The 21676-nt window shown below is 41.2% G+C and overlaps 1 protein-coding gene across 2 annotated transcripts in view; it reads left to right on the top strand.

Annotated features, from left to right (window-relative positions):
- The first annotated feature begins 13719 nt into the window (after window positions 1-13719).
- The window catches only part of LOC122059772 (trafficking protein particle complex subunit 13), a 23332-nt gene continuing 15375 nt past the window's right edge, over window positions 13720-21676 (top strand). Inside the window, exons 1-2 of one of the 2 annotated variants that reach the window (XM_042622807.1) lie at window positions 13720-14237; window positions 14328-14412. In XM_042622807.1, coding sequence (XP_042478741.1) covers window positions 13951-14237; window positions 14328-14412 — 372 coding nt within the window. In that variant the 5' untranslated portion in view covers window positions 13720-13950. The remainder of the gene's footprint in view (window positions 14238-14327; window positions 14413-21676) is intronic. The other variant, XM_042622808.1, reaches the window with a different exon arrangement.

The following is a 21676-nucleotide window of genomic DNA, read 5'->3' as shown; positions in this document are numbered from 1 at the left end:
TCTCTCTCAATGGTCATGAGACTGTTAGTTAAAACGCGTTTTAAACGCGTTTAAAATGCGTTCCCCTTTTTTTGCCGTTTAAAACGCATTTTCCCGTATGCTATTATACAATCCGGAAAAAAAGGGAAACAGCAAAAGAATCCGTTTTAAACGCGTATCCATTTTTTAATGGTAAAATAGGAATTTTATTAAAAAAAATTAATTAATTAAAAAAAAAAAAAAAAAACCTATTAGTAAAAGTGAAGAGTGAAGACAATATGGTACTTGGTTTTTTGTTTTTAACTTCCATACTATCTATAGGAAAAAAATCTCATCTTCTTATAGCCCATTGAGTAAGGAGAAGCTAAAGCTAACAACATCTCATTTTTTTGTAGTCCATTGGGCTATTTTATCTTGGGACTCCTAGAGCTTTTGGAATATTAGATGCATGTATACAAGTAATAATCTCTCAAATTGCATGAGTATACTACCGTTTTTTTTGTTTCATTTTTTTGAAAACTACACGTTTAATATTCGTACCGTTCGTTTTCATCCGTTTGCCGTTCCCTATTTTTTTGACCGTACCGTTCATCGTTTTTATCTGTTTAAAACCTATACCGTACGTTTCTATTTTTTTACCGTTCCCGTTTTAACTAACAGTGGTCATGACTGTTGGCGCATCTACTAAACGATGCTCCATCTGAGCCACTACCAATCTCCTAAGTGTGTCTTTGACAGCTCCTTGTTCCACTGTAGGCTGCATCAAGTACTGGTCTTGGTCTCTCAATGATAAACTTCTAACAATGCTGGTTGTGCTCCAAATTGATTGACCGTCATTATGGTCGATCTGCCATCTTCATCAGGCTCTAAAAGTTTAACAGGGAAAATGTCCCCATGGTAAAACATCGCATCAGCCAAACTAGCATTAACAAGGAACGACTGGTTATTTTCCATAACCACCTCCACCTGACCTCACTCATTCCAAAACATGAGAAATTGGTGCAAAGAAGAAGGTACACAACTATTGGCATGAATCCAATCACGTCCCAATAGTGTGTTGTAATTAGCCATGGCATCCATGACAAAGAAAATAGTCATGGAGCTCCGTCCTCTAACCTTTAATTCAATTGACAAGATGCCTCTTGGAGAGCTAGCACCTCCAAGGAAATTAGCCACAGCAACATCCACAGGAATGAGATCATTCTCGTTCCATTGAAGTTTAGCCATCATTCATGACGGTAATATGTTAATTGTTGCACCATTGTCCACCAACACTCTTGAGACCGGCTTTCCATCCATGTTTATAGTGACATAGACTGGTTTTAAGTGTTGGGTCATTTCCTTAGTTGGCCGGTCAAATAAAGCCCTGGCCATTTCCTATGCTGGTTCTAGGGGTGGAGATTTTCTGTTCTCTTCTCTTGTTGAACCAACCTCTAATTTATCTGTGAGTTCGATCACCACATCCACTCTAAGAATTTCTAAGAGTTGGTCTTCACCATCAAAGTCATGCTCCTCTATATGGACTGAATCGTTCTCGAACACTTTGAGCAATATATACACCATATTAATGGGTAATTGTGCCTCTACCGATCCGAACATCATATTAATGAATTCCCCAAAATCTCCGCTACTGTCTATCTTGAGATCGGATACCTCAGGATCAACTTCTGAACTAACCACTTGTTTCACTTTTGGGTCAAGCCCCTCATTTTTCCCCTGAGTATCCGAGCACTCTTTCGACCTGGTTACTACTTCAGGTGACTTAGGTTGGGCTTCTGTTTATTTTTCAGTCCACTGTATTAGAATGAATGATGCCAATGCACCCTTTTTCTTCTCCCTTTGGTCCTTATAAAGTTGGGTGGGTGATCATAATGACCCCTCTCTCTGGATGGCAGCTTGCTGCCTTTGCCACCTTCTCCTTTGGGTCCTGGTCATCTCCTAGCTTTCATCAAAAGGGAATTTAGGGTGCTCGGTTATTTGCCATTTTTGAGTGTGTTCCATTTTTGGCCGTACCATCCTCAAATATGGACTTCTTGACCGCTCTCTATTTCCTGCCTTGTAGTTGTATAGGCGATTTCAAAGGGGTCCCTTATGTGGGGATTATATGAGGCGTTCCATGATTGGAATCCACTCTTGCTCTTGTCCCCTAGATGGGGGATGTCTTATTCTGTCTTTCACCGACCTGTGTCTTTCCTCCACTTGCCTTTGGTAAGGCCAACGCTCAAATTCTGAGTTTTACCCAAAATCCAGTCTCTTTTTTGCAACTGGCTTTGGTCAGAATTTCTTAGGGCTATGACATGTTTCCTCAGCCATGGCAACAGTATGAGCCTTATGACTGTCATCTGATTGTTTGCCCCTCGAGACTGGTGCAAGGCCTCGAGGGTCTTCAGTCTGCCCCTGAGTTGAGCGATTGGTCTCATCGATTAGATGCTTACAATGGCGACAAACGCTCTAATGGAATTTTTCCTCTGACTGAGAACCTAAGCTTCCAAACCTTTCTTCTTGTTTGTGGGCTTGTAGGTCTTTTAAGTCTTTCAACAGAACTAACGATCCATTTTGTCATCCTCTTTGTTCAGATGTATTCTTCTTGCTTTGGCCATCCCTCAAATCTACTTTCGACCTCAAACCTATTCTTGGAGGTTGCAACTCCACGACATCTCCTGACTTAGCTAAAGCTAAGTGGGACATAAGTGGCCTCATTTTTGATCTTTCTCTTCTCGGGACGGCTTGTGGGAGTGACAGTAGGCCAGAAAGGTCCACATTGACCATATTGACAGCAGGAAATGGATCTTCGTCAACCACCATCACGCTCTTGTCTTTCTCTAGAAATTTCTATCGGCCATCGTTTATGGCCTATATGGCATTTCGTAAGACAACACAATTATTAGTAAAATGTGAATCTATATTATGCCATTTACAATACTTCCTATCTTTGAGGTCAGTAGCTGGGGGTATTTGGTGCCCCTCAGACAATTTGATTTGTTTGTCCCTTAACAACTAGTCAAAGATTGTTATAGCCTTAGATGTGTCAAATGAATACTTTACATTTGAATCATAATTTCAGAGCTGAAAATTTCTCTGTGTAGTTGTTCTATCCTGAGGTTTGGTAAAAAACTTGCACACATATTTTCCTTCCACAATTTTGGCTAGGTCAATTTTCATAGTCAATGGTATTGGCTAGTTTCTACTGGCCGAAACCCAAGAGGGCCATGTTATAGGTTGCTCCTTTATACGTATTCGCAGCAGAGACACGCCGTTGCTCTTCCTCTTTCAGGATCTACTCATAGCAGGTGGCCTATGCCACTGGCTGGCTAAGGTCTGCAAACTCTTGGCCAACAAACCTCTTCCTTAATTCCAAAGAAAAACCACTAAGGGCCATCTTTGCAAATTCCCCTTTTTGGAGGTTGACAACACACCGGTGCTTGGCCACTTTGAACCTATTGACAAATTGGTTGACAGGCTCATCGTTCTCTTGGTACATCTTTGCAAGGCCAGATACTGATACCGTAGGCTCAATCCTAAAGAATTGGAAATGAAATTTATCTTCCATCTCTCCCCAATTCTGTATAGAGTTGAGCGGCAAATTACAATACCATGAGAAGGTTGCCCCGGTCAACGAGTAAGGGAATAGCCTTAACTTTATAAGGTCACCTGCCTTACGGTCCCACACTGTACAGTGAAACATGCTATGTGTTCTACCGTAGACATGCTATCTTCCCTAGAAAACTTGGAGAATTTCGGTATTTTCATATTTCTTCCTATGTCAGTCATATCCAGATAATCTGGGTATGGTTTTTGGTATACAGGCATCATAACTAGTCAGAAAGCAGGATTAATTTAGTGTTGAATCACTCTAACCAGTTCTTCTCGGTCAACCATCATATGGTTGGCTTGAGCTATAAATGGCTTTGGCACAGCAAAGGCTGGACTCCTTTCACCGTATTCAGCATAGTCAAACATGTTGTTTTCTTACCGCCTTGCCCCTTGATGGTAGGACATGGTCTAGCGAGAGCCCATTCCTACGGCCCAATGGCCTTGATTATTGGTCTAGTAAGGATGACCACCTAGGGGCATAGTGTTTGGCCCTGTCGCCACTAAAGCAGCAGGTGCATACCATGAACCGTTCATAAGAACACTTGTTGCTCCAGGGGCAGTTGTATTAGCCGGTGCATACCATAAACCTTGTTGGTATACAGGGTTATTGTACGTTACCTGTGGTCATTGGCTAGTTCCAATATTCCCTTCGTGGACTGCAACCCCTGTTTCTCGAGCCTGCTCACCAAACCCCAGATGACTACTGGAGGAGGCTAGATTAGGGTTAAACTGACCATTAGACCTGGTTTGTGGCATCACAAGTGCCATCATTTGATCAATCTTATGATCAATTGTAGAATTCACTAATTAGGCTATTCTCTGGAATACATCTTCAAACATTGGTTGTGAAGCTGCTTGGACAGCGGTATGTACCTGCCTTGCCACTTCATCGGCCGCCATAACCTACTGGCCAGCATAAGACTATCCAATTTCTAGGTTTGGACTGGAAGCTTCTGTAGGACTTGGTATTTTTTGCCCCTCAGAACTTCTAGAGCTTCCTTTGGCTTGAACCACCATGTTGACGAGTAGTCCCACCAGGCGTTCCAAAAAGATGTTGGCACGAAATATCATCCCTTAACTACGGCCAGTTGACAGTATTAGTGTTTGCGTGGGCGTGCCAGAATCCTTCCTGATCGGATTCAAAATCAAATTTGACTTCGACCAAACGATTTGGGTACTTCTCTAGCCCCGATAGCTCCAGGGACTTTTATGAATCAAAACCTCTAAAGGATGAGAGAATAAATCGCATTAATCCTCTCAAAAGGAGTTTTTGAAATACAAAACACTAAAGCCTAATGTATAACTTTGTGGATTGAGAATTTAGAAAGAAGTGAACAAACAAGTTCTACTCCATCTTTAATTCTAAATACAGAAATGAAAAATACGAAATTGAAATAAAGAGTTGCATTGTTGGTTTTGTTTGAATGTGTTGATTGTCTTCGTATTGGGCGGCTTTTTCTCCTTATATACCTTGGATCCATTAACTATTCCATCGCTCATGTTATTTGCCTCATTCGCCCATGAGTGGTTCTTCCAATGTACTATCACCACCTGTCCCACTAACTTTGCCTTATGCAGGCATATCTTATCTTAACTGCTCTGGCAAACCAGTATCAAATTTTACATAGATGACAAATCTATACGGTCAGCCCATGTTTTCTTCTTCTGAATACCCAAAACCGCCCTGCCACGTCACTAGGGCGTATTTTGAAAATTTTGGCACCAACACAAACAGAGCTAAAATTTCAAAAACCTAAACTTAAAGATCCAGAGACACAATAAAAAGAGAGAAGCACTAAATTAACAATAACCCAAGAATCTCAAACGTTTTATGGTAGTTGCCGTAGGGGAAGAGTTGAAACAAACCTTCTTGAGAACACATTCTCGCAAGGAATTCAAGAGGCGGAGGCATTTCTCCTGATCAAAAGAAGAATCAGTAACACAGTTGAGAAGATTCAATGCCTCTTGGGCACAGACGAGTTGAGCTCCAGTCCCGTCCATGGCATCAATCGCCTTAGAAACTCTAGGTGGTTGTACTGCAGAGATGAAATGAATCTCCCTAACCCCAACCAAGGATTTCCATTTTCTTTCAACTCAATTCAGTTGCATCTCCAATCAACATCCAATTTGGGTATTTTAGGTACTGTATATGTAGTAAAATGGTATTTTTGTATTTAAAATAAAATACAGTAACTGACATCAGCATGTAAGGTATATTCCTTAACAGTGATTGACAGTAGGGGCTTTGAGTCTAATTTGGTGAAACAGATGGGGTGTTGTTCTTATAATAGTGTCATTCTCTAGGGGATGGCGCTGTAAATTTCCCTTAAAGATATAACATTTAATGGCGATTTTGGAGTGTCACTAAAGTAATTGAAAGGATGTCATTTAGCCACGGTTGATAAACCACTACTAAAAAAAAAATTACTTTTTTTTCTAGAGAATACAAACCCTTCTATCCTCCACGAACCACCCTACACCTGCCTACTGCCCCCTTTACACTCCCATCTCCCTCATCTACCACCACCACCCTCACCGAACCCTCTGCACTTGATACCAAAAAAAAATATATATATATATATATATATAGAGAGAGAGAGAGAGAGAGAGAGAGAGAGAGAGAGAAGTAGGAGATGACACAAGTGCCAACTTCAAAAGAAAAGAACTTGCCATCCAAAGGAAATTCATCTAAGGGATAAGAGCAACTCAAGAAGAACTACTTCTTCTCAAAGGTCGAGGCTCACATAAAATTATGAATCAATTTAAGTACTGCAAGCCTATGTAGATGAGCATGGAACAACCTTCCAAGTATAAATTTTCAAGATAAGCAATTTCCAAGATATAAATTAAGACTAACTGGGAAGACAAACAACCATACTAAAGCAAGAATTTGGGAACCTTGAAAGGAAATTTTTGTTGGTGTACGATGTCTTGTATTCTGTCGAAGTTTAATCCAGGGAGTACTAGTGCAGGCACCCCGACAAAATAGAACGGTGGCCCCCTGCATAGCGGGGGTGTAGGGGTGCAGCCCCTGCTCGAATTTTTTATTCGAGTGCAGTTTTGTACTTTCCATACTAGGATTTTTCGCTATATATTTGTAGCGAGGTTTTCTTTCTCTATAATGCATGCAATTCTGAGAGGTGTGAGCACAAGCGTTGTAACCCTATTCTCCATTGATAGTGAAGCAAAATCTCATCTCATCGATGACGTAGGCAATCTTGCCGAACCTCATAAACCTGCATGCATTATTTTTTTTTCCATTACCTTCTACATTGCTTTTAGGGTTGCGTTTCTACATTTTTTAGACCTTGAGGCATCAAGAAATGTGGTGTTTGTGGTCTCCAAAAGTGCTAGAACTGAATTTGAAAGAAAATTGAAAAAATGGTCTACATAGGGTTTAGGAAGTCAATTGGAATAATAAGGAAAGTACAAAACTGCCCTCAAAGTGAGAAAGATATTGATCCAAGGTCAGTACCTCTTTTTAATAGCTGATTTGGATTCTGGTGAGGGAATTCAATAGGGATTTGAAAATTAGACCGATCCATGGATAGATTGAAATGATTCTAATATTTATTAATTAAATTAATTGAGTAACCTAAGATCCTCGGCGAGGATACATTATGATGAGAATTCAACAAAAAGGCTTTGGATTTGGGTATCTAGGTGAGTGGGTGTTTTGATTTATCTTGTGGAGTTTTTCTATGCTTTCGATTTTGTATCTCCATGTGTAATGCTTTATTATCTTGTTATGGATGTATTTTGTATATGCGTATAAATTGCACATGTATTTGTTGATTACTGAGATTTTGATCAAGGTTTTGTGGATGTGACTTGTGATGAGATGTATGGTAGTAATTATAACATTAACGGTTTAAGGCATGGTGTGACCGGGGAGGATTCCGATACCATGGGCTCAAAGGTCAATATTATGATTATGACCATAGTTGAATATGGATGTTGGTTGTTGTTGAATTAATATGGATACATGTAGATCGCATTGGGTTAGATCACATCACAGTGCTATAACCTCTTGCTAATAGGGGTGAGGTATTGGTTAATTCCACTCGGTGGTAGGTCTTGGGGGACTACTACGCCCGGGTACGACATACTACATCCATAACGGGTATAACATGGTATGATGTACTGTACATATGATTGTTGGACAGCATGAATGATTGATGGGTTTTCTTAGACTGGCTGGGGGACTAAGGTTAATTCCGGGACTGGCTGACTCTTGCTTGCAACTAGCTTGTATCTCTGGAGCCTAACGTACTGGGGAGGGAATACCACCTACGTTTTTTATAGAACTTATATCCACATTTGAGACTTAGTAATTATAATGGAATATTTATAAATGAAAACGGATCATGTGATTGTGCATTTATGGCATTATGTTATGGTTATTGTTGCAAGCATGCATTGGCATCATGATTGTATATGTGTGCTTACTTGCTCACCCCTCATTGAGATTGTGAAGCTCAACCCTTGTGTTTCTCTTTTAGATGGTGGAACTGGAGCTAAAGCAGACAGATGTTTAGGAAAGGTTTTGAGATCGTGTCTGCGAGACACTGTGGAGGGGACAATTGTTCCCTTCTAATTTTGTGATGTAAATTTACATTGTATAGATGATGAAACTATTTATCTAGCTATGGGATAATTTAAATTGGGTCTGTAATATTATCTTTATCATTTTAGACTTGATCATCATAGGTAATATTAAATTATAAAATTTTATATGCGTACTCTAATTTTAGTAGTGATCTTATGATATTGTGAGTTTGTAGACTGCTTCTGTGATCTTGGTGGAGGTAGGTTGACTGGTTGAAAATCTAATGCCGCATACCTTGGCCTATAATTGAGGTAAGGTGTGATAAAGTGGTATTAGAGCATAAAGCTCTCTACAAAACTTTCAATACACAAGATCATAGGTCTGATGGTTATCATTAGGTTTTAAAATTTAAAAATTTCAAGAGAAGTGCATAAGACATAGTGGACAAGTATGAGACTATGATAGGTGTTCAAGCCGACAACTTAAACATAACTTCACTAAAAGAACATAAGTTTTTTACATCCATTGAACAGAGAAACATAAGGTAGGGAAGAGGAAAAAAAATATTTTACTAGACATGAACTAGACGTAGATTGAACAACTAGACATAAGTAAAAGAAAATTAAACATCTAACACTGAACTAAGTTAGTTGAAAGGAGGTTGTGCTGCTCTACTGGGATTGTTGTGAAGAAGAGGATGGAGGTTGTTGTGGCTGAAACTGAGGTGGCTTGAACTTGGGTGGGACACCCAGGTACTCTGCCCAACCCTGCACTGATCTCTAGGGTAGATACTTGAGAACTAAGTGTCTTCAATCTAGCAGTCACTCATGAATCCATAGAGATGGCACGTGTGAGAAGCCTCTCTCTATGTAAGCCTCTCTCCGAGCGCACCTGTAGAGATGGAAGGAGTGAAAGAACCGACAGTGAAGTAAGCTGGTGGTAGGGAAGGTAACAAGATTAAATCTCACAAAAGGTGGAGGAGGTGAAATCCTACCTTGAGGCTGTGAGGAAGCATCCTGAGGTGTCTCCAGTGGAACCTGACTAGTCTAAGGAACCTCCTTCAAAGGTACAAATCCATGCACACCTTGTATATCCTCATATGTTGGGTGCTCCTCGAACTCATCTCCCACATCATCCTCAATATCCACTCCATATTATGCCTTCCTCATCAATAGGCTCCTGAAGAGGATCAACTATGGGTACATCCTCATCACTGCCAGCCTGAGGATCCAAGTGCATCGTCTCTACAATAGATATGTCAAATGGAGTGGAGGTGGCACCACTCTTCTGCTTGTTGTTGAAGCAGATCCCAAACTAGCGGAAACACCTTAGTCAAGGTCCTCCCATAGAACAAGTGGCCCTACTGGGATGATTAGCCCGATACACCATATGACACATCATGATACAGGGTAAGCTGATCTGCTCCCTAATGTACAAACAAAAAGTAGTGTAAGCCTGTAGCAGTGACACCTCATTGAAGTGACCTCTGATGGGAAGCAAGTTGTACTGCACTACTTTGCACAATACCCTAGGTGATGGCCTCTAGTTGGAGAATAAGGCCCAATCAGCATCCCCACCAGTCACCACTCCATGCATATCTTTCCTCTCATCCTCAGTCAAGAATTACATAAGTCCGGCCTTTGGGGCATAGTATGGTTTGTAACCAGCAGTAGAGACTCCAATTGCTTGACCACACCTCACAATGGTCAAGGTGATGTTTGTCCCATTTACCTAGCTAGTGACCAGTACTCTCCATCCTGAAGGTGCTCACCCCTAAGCTTATAAAAAAAGGGCAATACTAGGCAGGGATAAGCCTCTTCCTCGGGTTTGTGCATTGCATCCCAACCAGTGCTTCGAATCGTCCCCGTACTCAGAAAGACTTGAGATACACAATCATGATTGGTCTGTCCAATGTAATCTGCCTGATAGAAAACATATCCTAGTTGTCCTGGTCTATTTGTGATTGGAACCAAATGACATCGTAACCCTTGGCAGCCATTTGTTCGTGGGGAATGGTGGCAACCTTGCTACGGGTGGTGTGACGAGGGAACAGAGTTATCCTACAAATAAGAACAAAGACAACAAAGAGATAATGTACATGCATGGAAGAAATAGGAAGAAATTGAGAGAAAAACATAGAAATTTAACCTAGGTTATGTATTCATCCCGAAATTGCAAAATTCTACGGTGAAAAGGTGAAATACGACGTAAAATACTTATCAGTGGTGTTGCATGAGGAGGGAATCACAAGGAAATGGTTAGAAACAGGAGTTCACAAGATGGAACGACAGATCAGTGAAAAGATCTCCCAAAATGAGAAGTTTAGAATGAAAAATGAGCTCTTGGCCAAGGTATATCTACAGTTAATAAGGCACCGGCCGACCGATTGTGGCACCTGACCTGCCATGGTGATCTGCCGGTGGATGGGATTTTTTCCCTAGAATACCTGTTATGTTGGACTATAAAGTATAGTATGATGCTTCACCAAAAAAAAAAAGTATAGTATGATGAGTATTATTATGGAATTTTGGAAATGACTGTGATTTGAGAGGTGTATCCATGATAATGTGAATTATAAAATTTGAGGATTTAATTCAATTATAAAGTGAGTTGTAGATGGTTGTGCATCGATAGAAATTATTAAAGGATCTGTGTGTGATATGTGGTTACTAATTGTATGAGTATTGAGGAATACAAGATTGAAAGATTGATAGAAACATAATGGAATAATGCATGGAGTTTATGACAAATTTGTGAAGCAATAGCAGGTGTTGGATTATTACTATAAGACCGTACTCTGAGTTGGGAGATAAGAGAAAAATTACTGAGTACAATCCAAGGTGACATTTACGACAATGAAGACCATTAGTATAAAAATAAAAGAATTCTGGGAATATTCTTTTTGTAAAAAGGGCAGAATGGTATCTATGAAAAGGCAGAGTGGTAGCTATGAATTAGCTGACACAAACAATAGTGTGCTACCCAAAGGACCCATAAATGAGAAATACCAATATTGGAGTGGAATATTATGTTAGCAGTATATATCAAGGGCGACATGTTTGTCAGTCATGAGACTCGAAATCTGGCACAGTCAATTTTGGTTGATCAGTGTGGTATTTTAATTACTCGATTTATAACAGTTGATTGAAAAAAAAAATTTTAATAGAACCAAAGTGGTATCATTGATTTCAGTACATCAAGTAAGGGGTGTCAAAACCAAACTAAGCCATTTACACCTAAACCGCGAACCAGTTTAATAAATGCTTCGGTTTTGATTTAAAAAATGAGGTTGTTTAATGAAAAGTTCGACTTTGATTTTAACCATTTAAACAGTTAAAAGGTTTCATTTACATATTAAATAAATAAGACCCTCTTGAATCTTCAAGATCCATATGGCATCACCTCATATCGTTGAATATGTTTATGCTTTTTCTAAAAGCAAGCATTCAAAATAAAAAAAATATATGGAGTATATTTTTATTAAGGGAAAATGGTTTCTATGGTGGAGTGTGGCCTAAGGGTGTCACTTCTGTACCGAGATCGAAACCATTTCAAATTTCCATATCAAAACTTCATTATGAGATTCTTTTTTATTGGTATAGAATGGTATCGACATTTAATGCAAACCATTCGGTATGTATTGAATGGTACTGAATTACAAAAACTGTATTGAATACCGAATACCATACCAAAATATTGAACATACATATCCATGAAAGGAAAAATTTACAAATATTATATCAAAACCGTACTGAATACCAAAATCGTACCGAATAAAAACCCTATATGTATCGAAAAAATAGTACCAAGTCAGTATAGTATGATGTCGATAGTCTCTTAACATATTATACACTACCAAATTGACACCCTTTACATGGCCCTTGCACCATGCATGTTGGGGCAAAATTACTACCCCACCCCATGAAATGTAAAATGATGCCCTTCCTCTTGTGCTGCCATTGGCCCTGTGCACATGCAGGAGCCAACATCCCCTCGTAAGAAACACTTTTCTCTTATATTAAATATTTTTTTATATCTTTATTATATAAGAATAAGAATAAAAATAAGGATATATTTATCTTAAATAATAACCTATGATTTTTTTTCAATAGGGATAGGCACACCGTTATGTGTGATAAGTTAGTGGATGACACGTCAGTGTTGTGCAAAGTCAAAGGCGGGCTTGGGCTTTAAAGATTCAAAAATTCAGAATCAAGTTTTATTGGCAAAGGCAGCTTGGCGGCTTTGGTCATCCCCGTACACCCTTTGGGGCCATCTAATGAAGTCAACTTATTTCCCAAACTCAAGTTTCATTGAGGCGAGGTTGGGTAGCAAACCATCATGGGAATGGCAGAGTCTTTTGGAAGGAAGGAAAACTCTCCTCAAGGGTTTACTTTGGCAAATAGGAAGTGGGGAAAATGTGAACATATGGCAAGATAGTTGGGTACCTTCTCTCCCCAAGTTCAAGATTCAATAGCCAAAGCCAACTAATTGCCATCTGAACTCGGTTTCAGAGCTTATTGATTCCATCTCTAGATGTTGGAGGACAAATTTATTGCTACAGTATTTTCAACTACATACAAAGGAGGCTATTCTTAAGATAAATTTGAGCCTATATCAGAGAGTTGATAAGTAGGTTTGGGGTCCTTCAAAGAATGGCCTATTTTCAGTTAAAACGGCATACCAGTTGCTTTCAAATAAGGCCCAAGATGCTATCGCCACAGGTGCATCATCTTCCCTCCACCAATGGGATCATGTCCCAGACTCAACCTGAAATCGCATATGCGACTCTCCCAAAAATTAAAAGCTTCATTTGGAGAGCTTGTGCGCAAGGGATATGGGTCTCCATTCTCAGCAAGTACCAATTGATCCTTCATGTTGTAGGTGTGGCACAAAAAAGGAATCAGTTGATCATATTTTGCTTAGTTGCTCTTTTGCACGCTTGGTCTGGTTTGGCAGTAGCCTTTCATACTCACCCCCATCAGATCATATCTCATTCCTCCATGAATGGCTAGGAAGTTGGGATGCTCTGTTCCGATCAAATAGGAAGATTGCTCGCTTTCTAGAGCATCTTTCCTTTGCTAGATCTATGGTGTGCAAAGAATGATCTAGTTTTCAATGTCAAGATATGGATTCCACAAGAAGTGATAACGGTGGCAGAGAAGTCATATGTTGAATTCACTATAGCTAATTATGGCATAATTCAAAAAGGGGCATTGGCCATTAGATCTGCTTTATCTCATGTTTTGGCTTTAGGATATCTACATCTCCACGTAGAATCAGATAGCAAGAAGATTGTTAATTTACTTTAAGACTGTAATGAAGTACCACCATTGGAGGCGACGGCAGTAGTCATCGATATTAGGCAGTAGTGTACTTTATTTGCTTCCATTTCTTTCACTTGTATTCCAAGGGCTCTGAATAGCGTTGCAGATGCCCTGGCATGAAAGCCTCTGTTTATCATGTGTTTGACAGATTAACCATATTTCATTTCTTGGCTTTTCAGACTTTGTGAGTCTGAAGCTAATGGCTGTATACATTTTTATCACCATAGTAAATTTGTTCTTTATAAAAAAAAATGTTAGTGGATGACACCAATAGGGATTAGGGATACGAAACGGAGCATCATACATTGGGTTATTTCAAAGGGAGGAAAAGAGCGAAAGACAGAGAGCGCGCATCGGAAGTTTTTCGGCGCAATTTTTTCTAACGAACTGAAACAGCAGCGTTTGATTACCAAAAAAACAGAACATAAGCTAAGACCGTTGGAGGACCTTCTCTCTTTCTCTCATACCTCTGTGATCGGATTGAGAGTTGGGAATTGAGAAATGAGCTCGACGCCGGGACCGCACTCTTTGACCTTCAGGGTGATGCGGCTGTGCAGGCCGTCATTTCAAGTGGATAGCCCTCTCCGAGTCGACCCGCTCGATCTCTTCACCGGCGAAGATTTCTTTGATGACCCTGTCGCTGCGTCTCAGCTTCCCCGGCTCTGCCCTCAGAGCGGCAGTGGCAAAACTGGGGAACCGGATCTAACGTATCGCAACCGATTTGAGCTTCACAGTCCTACTGATGCCATGGGCCTCTCTGGCCTTCTCATCCTCCCTCAAGCCTTTGGGTCTCTCTCTCTCTCTCTCTCTCTCTATTTATCTATCTTGATCTTTCTATCAGACTTCGACACTCATCCTCTCAAAATTTTGAATTGCAGAGCAATTTATCTCGGGGAGACCTTTTGCAGTTATATCAGCATCAACAACAGCTCCAAATTCGAAGTTAGGGACGTTATAATTAAGGTGATTATATCTGTTTATAATTTATTTTCCTCCTTGTGCCCAACCCCAAACGCCTTTTTTGCTTTGGGTGAAGAATATAATCTAAGGAAACTGGATAATTACTATTCACAAGATTACAGAGGAAAGCAAAACAAGGGTCACCGACGTTCTTTAAAATCTGTAAACCGCAAAGTTTCAATTCAAAGGCCTAAAATACAGCCATACGATGATTGCACTCGAGAGTGTGCTGCCATGGGGCTTGTTTTGTCTAATTAGCGGAATATTTTAGGCAAGGTTGATGAAGCTTATGTCTAGAAGTTTAATTAATCAAAATAGAACAGTTCCAGTAGTAGTTTCAGTATAGCCCTGTAAAATTGTTCCAGTTGTAGTTTCAGTATAGGCCCTTTAAAATTGTACCTCTTTAAGAGATTTAGAAAAAAAAAGGGAAAAGAAAGAAAGTTGCGGCTGATACAAAACGCTGGTTCTTTGTTCCTGCCATCAAGTCAATCAGTGATTGCCATTGAATCCATTGAAGTGGGGCGGGGGGGTGTGTGTCATAATGCAGGAACATGATCTCAACTCTTTGAGATGGCTTGATCTTTCAATTTGAGTCTTAGATCTAAATATTATTTGGTGGGGCAATGAAATAATATGGTTCTAGTAATGTAGGATAGTGTTTTATTTTACAGTAGTCTTATGGGGGCCCATTGGTAGCTTGCAGTTTCAGATTTCCAAGTTTTTAGGAACTTTGTCAACAATCTATTCGTGGGATAGTGTTAGCATTTATTATTTATTTTATTTTGTAAATGGTTTATGGATAGACAACAACAACAAGAAACTCACCCTTATCCCAACTTAATGGGGTTGGCTACGTGGATTAGTGTAAAAACAGAAAAGTAAAAGTGAGAGTAAAGGGAGAAAAGCACAACACCAGCTATTCAGAAAAATCTCAGTTAAATGGGGTCGGTTACATGGATCTTTGCCCTCCAAACTACTCTATCTGAGGTTATACTTGGGACAAGATCTAGACTAATTGTGTCATTCCTCACAACTTGGTCTATGGTTAATTTAGGGCTACCCCCTGCTCTTTTAGCTCCTTTAATCTTAATCAGATCGCTCCTCCTTACTGGACATCCCCAAGCCTCCGTTGAACGTGACCATGCCACTTCAAACGATATTCTTGAAGGTTATCATTGATCAGGAAAATTACCAAATCAACTCTAATATGTTTATTCCTTACTTTATCCTTCCCGCTCTTGCCTCACATCCATCTTAACATCCTCAACTCTGCTACACAACTTATCTATATGAGGCTTCTTAACTGCCCAACATTCTACTCCATACATTATTACAACAGTCATATGGAATTTTCCTTTAAGCTCTAAAGGAATATGTCGGTCACACAACACTCTGGTCACACCTCTCCGCTTTATCCATCCCACTTTAATTCTTTATGAAACGCCATCATTAGTGTCACCTTATTTATTTATGATTGACCCCAGATATCTAAAATAGTCATTTCGTGGTATCTCTCTCTTCTCAGTTTTCACTATATAATTATTCATTATAGTTTGGCTAAATTTACAAATCTTATACCCCGTCTTCTTTTCTTTATTCTAGTAATTTTATTTTAGATTCTTCGATAGATCAGGTTGTTTGGTCAGTTTAAGAAATCTCCCATACAGTTTGCGATATTGGGCCAATCTTTATTTCTATATTTATGTCCCTCCGCAAGTCTTTATGAAGTATGTAGGCCTTTGGCTAAATGGAATACTTTGAGGAATGGATTGAAGTAGTTGTTTGAAAGAGATTGACTCTCTTCTTCCCCTTCGGATCTCCTCTTTATTCTTCTCTTCTCTCTCCTTTTTGACCCCCCAATGATTGTCTCTTTCTTCCCTAACTTTTCTTTCCCTTCTTTTCTTTATTCCCCTATCTTCCCATTGCTGACTACTAAAACGAAGAACCAACAAAAAAAAATAGCCCTTAGATTATCAATTGATCTCGATCTCCACCTCGGATTTCTTAGTTTCATCAAAATGTTGCTTAGGGGTCCAAATCATAGTTACTAAGGTGTCTATAAGGTGTTAAGGCGGTATGGGTAGGCTAAGGCAGTCATGCACTTTATGAGTTTCACATAAGGCGAAGGCTTATGATGCCTTACAACCAAGGCAGACGCTTTTTATGTTTTTTTTTTTTTGTTAATTATTATTTTTTTCATGTATTACCACATATTCCATATCTTTTGTTCTGATTGAGAGGTCAATGGAATTCTGCACACTTGAGAACTTGGGATCAAGTCTATATAAAGTTAACAACCACACTTTGGTTGAACAAATCACAAATTGCAAAATCCTTTTGTATGTTTTCTTCTTCGTTTGGGAGAGGTGGGGAGCTACAATAGTCAATCTATCGGATCTGGGGGAATGATGGGGGAGGCCCCATGATAATCATGAGCCTGTTCCTTGGGGAATCTCTAATAGTGCGATGACGGAGGGAGGCAAGTTTGGAGCTAACATTAAGGTAGATGGTTTTCCAAATCATATCAAGAGACAGAGAGTTGGACTTCCATCTACGAAGATTGAGCTCCATCCAGAGGTGAGAAATGGTGGCACAGAAAGCAAGCTTTCCCGCAGTGTCGCAAATGGTAGATCCGCCAAACATCATGTCAAACCAGATCCATTCTTGGCTAAGAGGAAGAATTCGCCTGTTGGAAGACTAGCAAAGCTTAAGGACTCTCTTCCAAATGACAGAGGAGAAGGGACAGGAGAAGAAAAGGTGATCAATATCTTCAGAGCCACTCCAACAATGACAGCAGGAGGGGGATTTGGTTGGGTGGTGGATGAAAAAGGCCTGTGTCGAAAGGCAATTGAGAATGACGCGCCAAGCAGTGAAATTGTGACGAGGGATGTAACCTTTGAACTAAATGATTTTACTCTAAAGGACAAGCTGGCCTTTGAAGTGGACAAAGTCCCAAGCCGAGGAAGAGGAGAAGGATCCTAAGGGGGAGGGGGACCAGATGATTTTATCAGGTCTCCCCCCGTGGCCTGGGGGGGAGGGGGGAGGGAGGACCAAATGTCCACAAGGGGGGAGGGGACCAGCTAGAAAGAGAGATAATGGAGGAGACAAGGGCATTTCTTCCCAAGCCAGAGGAGTAGATGACTCAAGGGGTGATGGAAGAGGAGAGGACATCTAAGAGATGCCAAGGATCGAACCAGAGGGAGGAGGAGCCATTGCCAATGTAGGTGGAGATGGCTCGAAGAGCGGTGGGTCTCATGTTAAGGATGTTACTCTAGATCTAAGAGGCATCTTGGCCTGAAGTAACTAACCAGAGGGTACCATCCTTGAGAAGAGAGGAATAGACCCAAGAAACCCAAATGGAATTTCGATTGGAAGCAGTCTTCCAGATGAGCTTGAGGATGCCTACAACATTGACTTCCTTGATTCGTCTTTAGACCAAGTCCTCCTTTGGATTTGGGGAGGCAAATGGAAACCTAACTGATAGGGTGGAGAAATTTGAAGGAGTCATTACCTTTCTAGAGGAAGGAGCAAATAAGGGATTCAATGGCTTTGATGAGAGCAAGGGAGAGCAAAGACACCCGACCAATAGAGATACATAGACTGGAGGACAGATTTGGCAAGTTCTAGGCTCCCCGCATAAGAGAGAAGCTTTTTTCAAAGTTGGAGCCTTTTCTTCATGAGGTCAAGCATGGGGGTGCAATGATGAGCCGAGAGCCTAGCAGGAATGAGAGGAAGCCCGAGGTATTTAACAGGGAGAGAGCCGAGGGAGAACCCTGTAAGAGCCAAATGCCCTCAAAATTGCTAAGGCCATTGTCCCATCCTGGTCTTTTACCTCCAATTACTCTTAATGCCCCAGTGGTCATATATGGATTCTTTGGAATCCTCTTAAGCTCTCTGTCACTACCATCTCCTCTTCCCCCCCCCCCAATTCTTGCATCTATCTATCTCCGATCCTTCTGGAGCTAACAAATGCTTTTTCACCTTCATCTATGCCCTCAATTGGGTGCCCGAGCGGATCCTACTCTGGGATGAGTTGAGATCCATCGCCGCTTCTTCTGATTCCCTTATGTGGGGGATCGGTAGAGGCTTTAATGTGGTTCGCTTCAGCCATGAAAAGATTAGGGGGACCCTATTGACCCTTCATCTATTGACCCATTCAATGATTGCATTGATGACATTGGTATGGATGATCTCCAATGGTTTGGCCTTAAGATGATCTAGCACAATCGTCGGAATGGCTACTATCGAGTCGCTTGAGAGCTAGATCGTGCTCTTGTCAACAAAACTTGGCTCTCTCGCTTCCCCTCTTCTCATTGCATATTTGATCTTCTTGGCATCACTGATCACGGCCCCATTTTTTTTCACATCTGACCTCTTATCTCCTTTGGCCCTAAACCATTCAATTATTTTGACATGTGGACCTCCCACCATAGCTTCATCCCCATTGTTAACAAGGCTTGGTCCATCCTGTTCATGCTTTCTCCACCCCTCTTATTGCCCTTGCCAGAAAGCTAAAAGATGTCAAATTCGCATTAAAGAATTGGAACTACTCTCCCCTGGAAACATTTCCTTTAGAGTTTCCTCCTGCAAAGACAAGCTCTGCTCCATCAAGTCTAGGCTCCTTGTTGACCTCTAGAACGTTGCCCTTGCCGAAGAAGAAAATATGGTCTATATTGAGCTTTTCTCCTTCCTTGAGCAAGAAGAGAGCTTCCTTCGCCAAAAATTCAGAATCAAGTGGCTTGAATTGGGCAACTCCAACTCCACTTTCTTCCACCGCTCCCTCAAAGCCAGGCATAATATCAACTCCATTCAGCTCCTTTACTCCCACCGCGATGGCTCCACCCTTCTCTCTCCCAAGGAGATCAAAGCTGAAGTTGTCTCCTACTTCTTGGACCTGTTGCACCCCTCTCTGCCTCCCTCTCCTGACTCTCTCGCCTTTGCCTTTTCAATAATTCATGCCCCCTCACCTTATTCCCTCCCTCCACTCCATTTCCTTTGATGATGAAATCACTACCGTCATCCTCTCACAAAGCTAATAAAACTCCCGACCCTAATGGATTTAGTATGGGCTTCTTTACCTCTTGCTGGGATATTATCCGGTATGATGTCATTAAGGCTATCCGCAGCTTTTTCCTTACCCATGACCAAATCAAGGGTATTAACTACACCTTTCTCTGCGTTATTCCCAAAGTGTTTAATGCCTCTTCCTTGCTTGATTTCAAACCCATCTCCCTCTGCAACCTTCATTACAAGTTTATTGCCAAAATTCTAGCCAACAAAATTCGGACTGTCATCAATGCTCTAGTCAGCCCCAACCAATTTGCCTTCATTGCTGGAAGAAGTATTGCTGAAAATATCATCATTTGCCACAAAATTGTCTGTGGGTTCGACAGGAGATCTCATTCCTCTACTGCTGTCCTCAAGATTGACGTCTGTAAAGCTTTTGACTCTATCCGGTGGGACTTCATATCCAAAGTCCTCTAGATGTCCTTTCCCCCTATCTTTATCCATTGGATCCCCCATTCTTATATCTCCTCTGCCCACTTCTCCGTTCTTGTTAATGGTAGCTCGGTGGCCTACTTCCCTTCTTTTGTTGGCATCCGACAATTGCCCTCTATCCCCCTTCCTTTTCTCTCTAGCCCTTGAATTCCTCTCTTGATCCATTCAATCCTCTACTGACCTTCACCTCATCTCTCCCATCTCAAAATGCAAATCTCTCCTCCTCTTTTATCTTGTTTCTGCTGATGACCTAATGATCTTCTTTAAAGCGGACCCTCTATCCATCTCTTCCATCATGGCCTCCCTCCACCTCTTCGAGAACCACTCTGGCTTGCATATGAACCTCCTCAAATCCCACCTTTTCCTCGTTGGAGTCTCTGACTCTTCTTAATCCCTTCTCTTGCAGCTCACTGGTTTCTCCTCAGGCTCCCTCCCAGTTATATACCTTGGGTTGCTTCTCATTTCTGCCGTTTAACTGCACACCATTGTACTCCTATGCTTGACCTCATTAGAAAGTGTCTTCCGCTTTCAAAAAGGCAAGCTCTTCTCCTATGCGGGCCGTCTTGAGCTCACCAAATCAGTCCTCTAATCCCTTTACCTCTATTGGTCTGGCGTTTTTGTCCTTCCCCAATCCACCATCAAAGCCATGGAATCCATCTTCTACTCCTTTCTTGGGAAAGGGACTGACTCCAAATTCCTCCATCCCCTCAACTAGGCCTCTGTTTGCCTTCCAAAATTTGAGGGAGGCTTGGGGTTGAGAAGATCAAAGAAGCTGCTTTTGTAGGCTCTCAAACTCATCTGGAAAATCGCTTCCAAGCAAAGTAGTATATGGGTTTCTTGTGTATTCTAATATGCTCAAGAACGACTCCATTTGGATTGTTTCCCTTGCTTCTGATGCCTCTTGGGTCTAATCCTCCTTGCTAGAATCTCTGCCGTTGGAGCCATCTTCTCTTCCACTGCTAATGGCTCCAACACCAGACTCTGGCTCAATCCCTGGCACCCAACAAGGATCCTCATGATTCTTACTCCCTGAATCATCTACTCTTCTGAGGTCGCAAGAAAAGCCATGTTTCCTCAATCATTCGCAGTGGAGTATGGTGCCCCCCCATCTCCGCCCTCCTCTTTCTGATATCTGGTCCTCCTTGCCCCTTCTCCCCCCCGGCCATTAGGGAAGAGAAGACTCCATCTCTTGGCTTCCTTGCCCCTCTGGGAAGTTCTCCTTTGCCTTGACTTCGAACTTTATTTGCCTGTCTGGCCCCACTGTTCCTTGGAACAAAGTCATCTGGTTTAAAAGGCATATACTTCTCCACAACTTCACTATTTGGCGAGCTATGACTAATTGCCTTCCTACACAATCTTTCCTCTTCTTGTTGCCTCTGTTGGAATGCAACAGAGGACGATGATCATCTCTTCTTCTCTTGCCCCTTCTCCTCCATCGTTTGGAAGAGAGTTCTCACCAGTTGTTGGCCTTCTAGAAGACTTACCCTTCCCCTTTGTAGAGAATGGATTTGGGTGGACATGACTTTTGCTGGTTCCTCTGTCTATGACACCGCTGGAAAACTTGCTTTTTTTGCCACCATCAATCACATCTAGATGGAGTGGAATCTCATAAGATGGACTTCCAACTCTCGCTCCTATGACATGATTTCGAAAGCCATCTCTTCTGATGTCCGCCATAAGCTCACCTCGATTAGATTGAAGCCGGTTAGGGACTCCCCAAGGGATAGGTTCATTATTGTGTCCTGGGGCCTCCCTCATTCCATTTTGT

This window comes from Macadamia integrifolia, chromosome 13, assembly GCF_013358625.1.
Source record: "Macadamia integrifolia cultivar HAES 741 chromosome 13, SCU_Mint_v3, whole genome shotgun sequence".
Taxonomy (NCBI): domain Eukaryota; kingdom Viridiplantae; phylum Streptophyta; class Magnoliopsida; order Proteales; family Proteaceae; genus Macadamia; species Macadamia integrifolia.
This window is presented reverse-complemented; position numbering and strand designations above follow the sequence as displayed.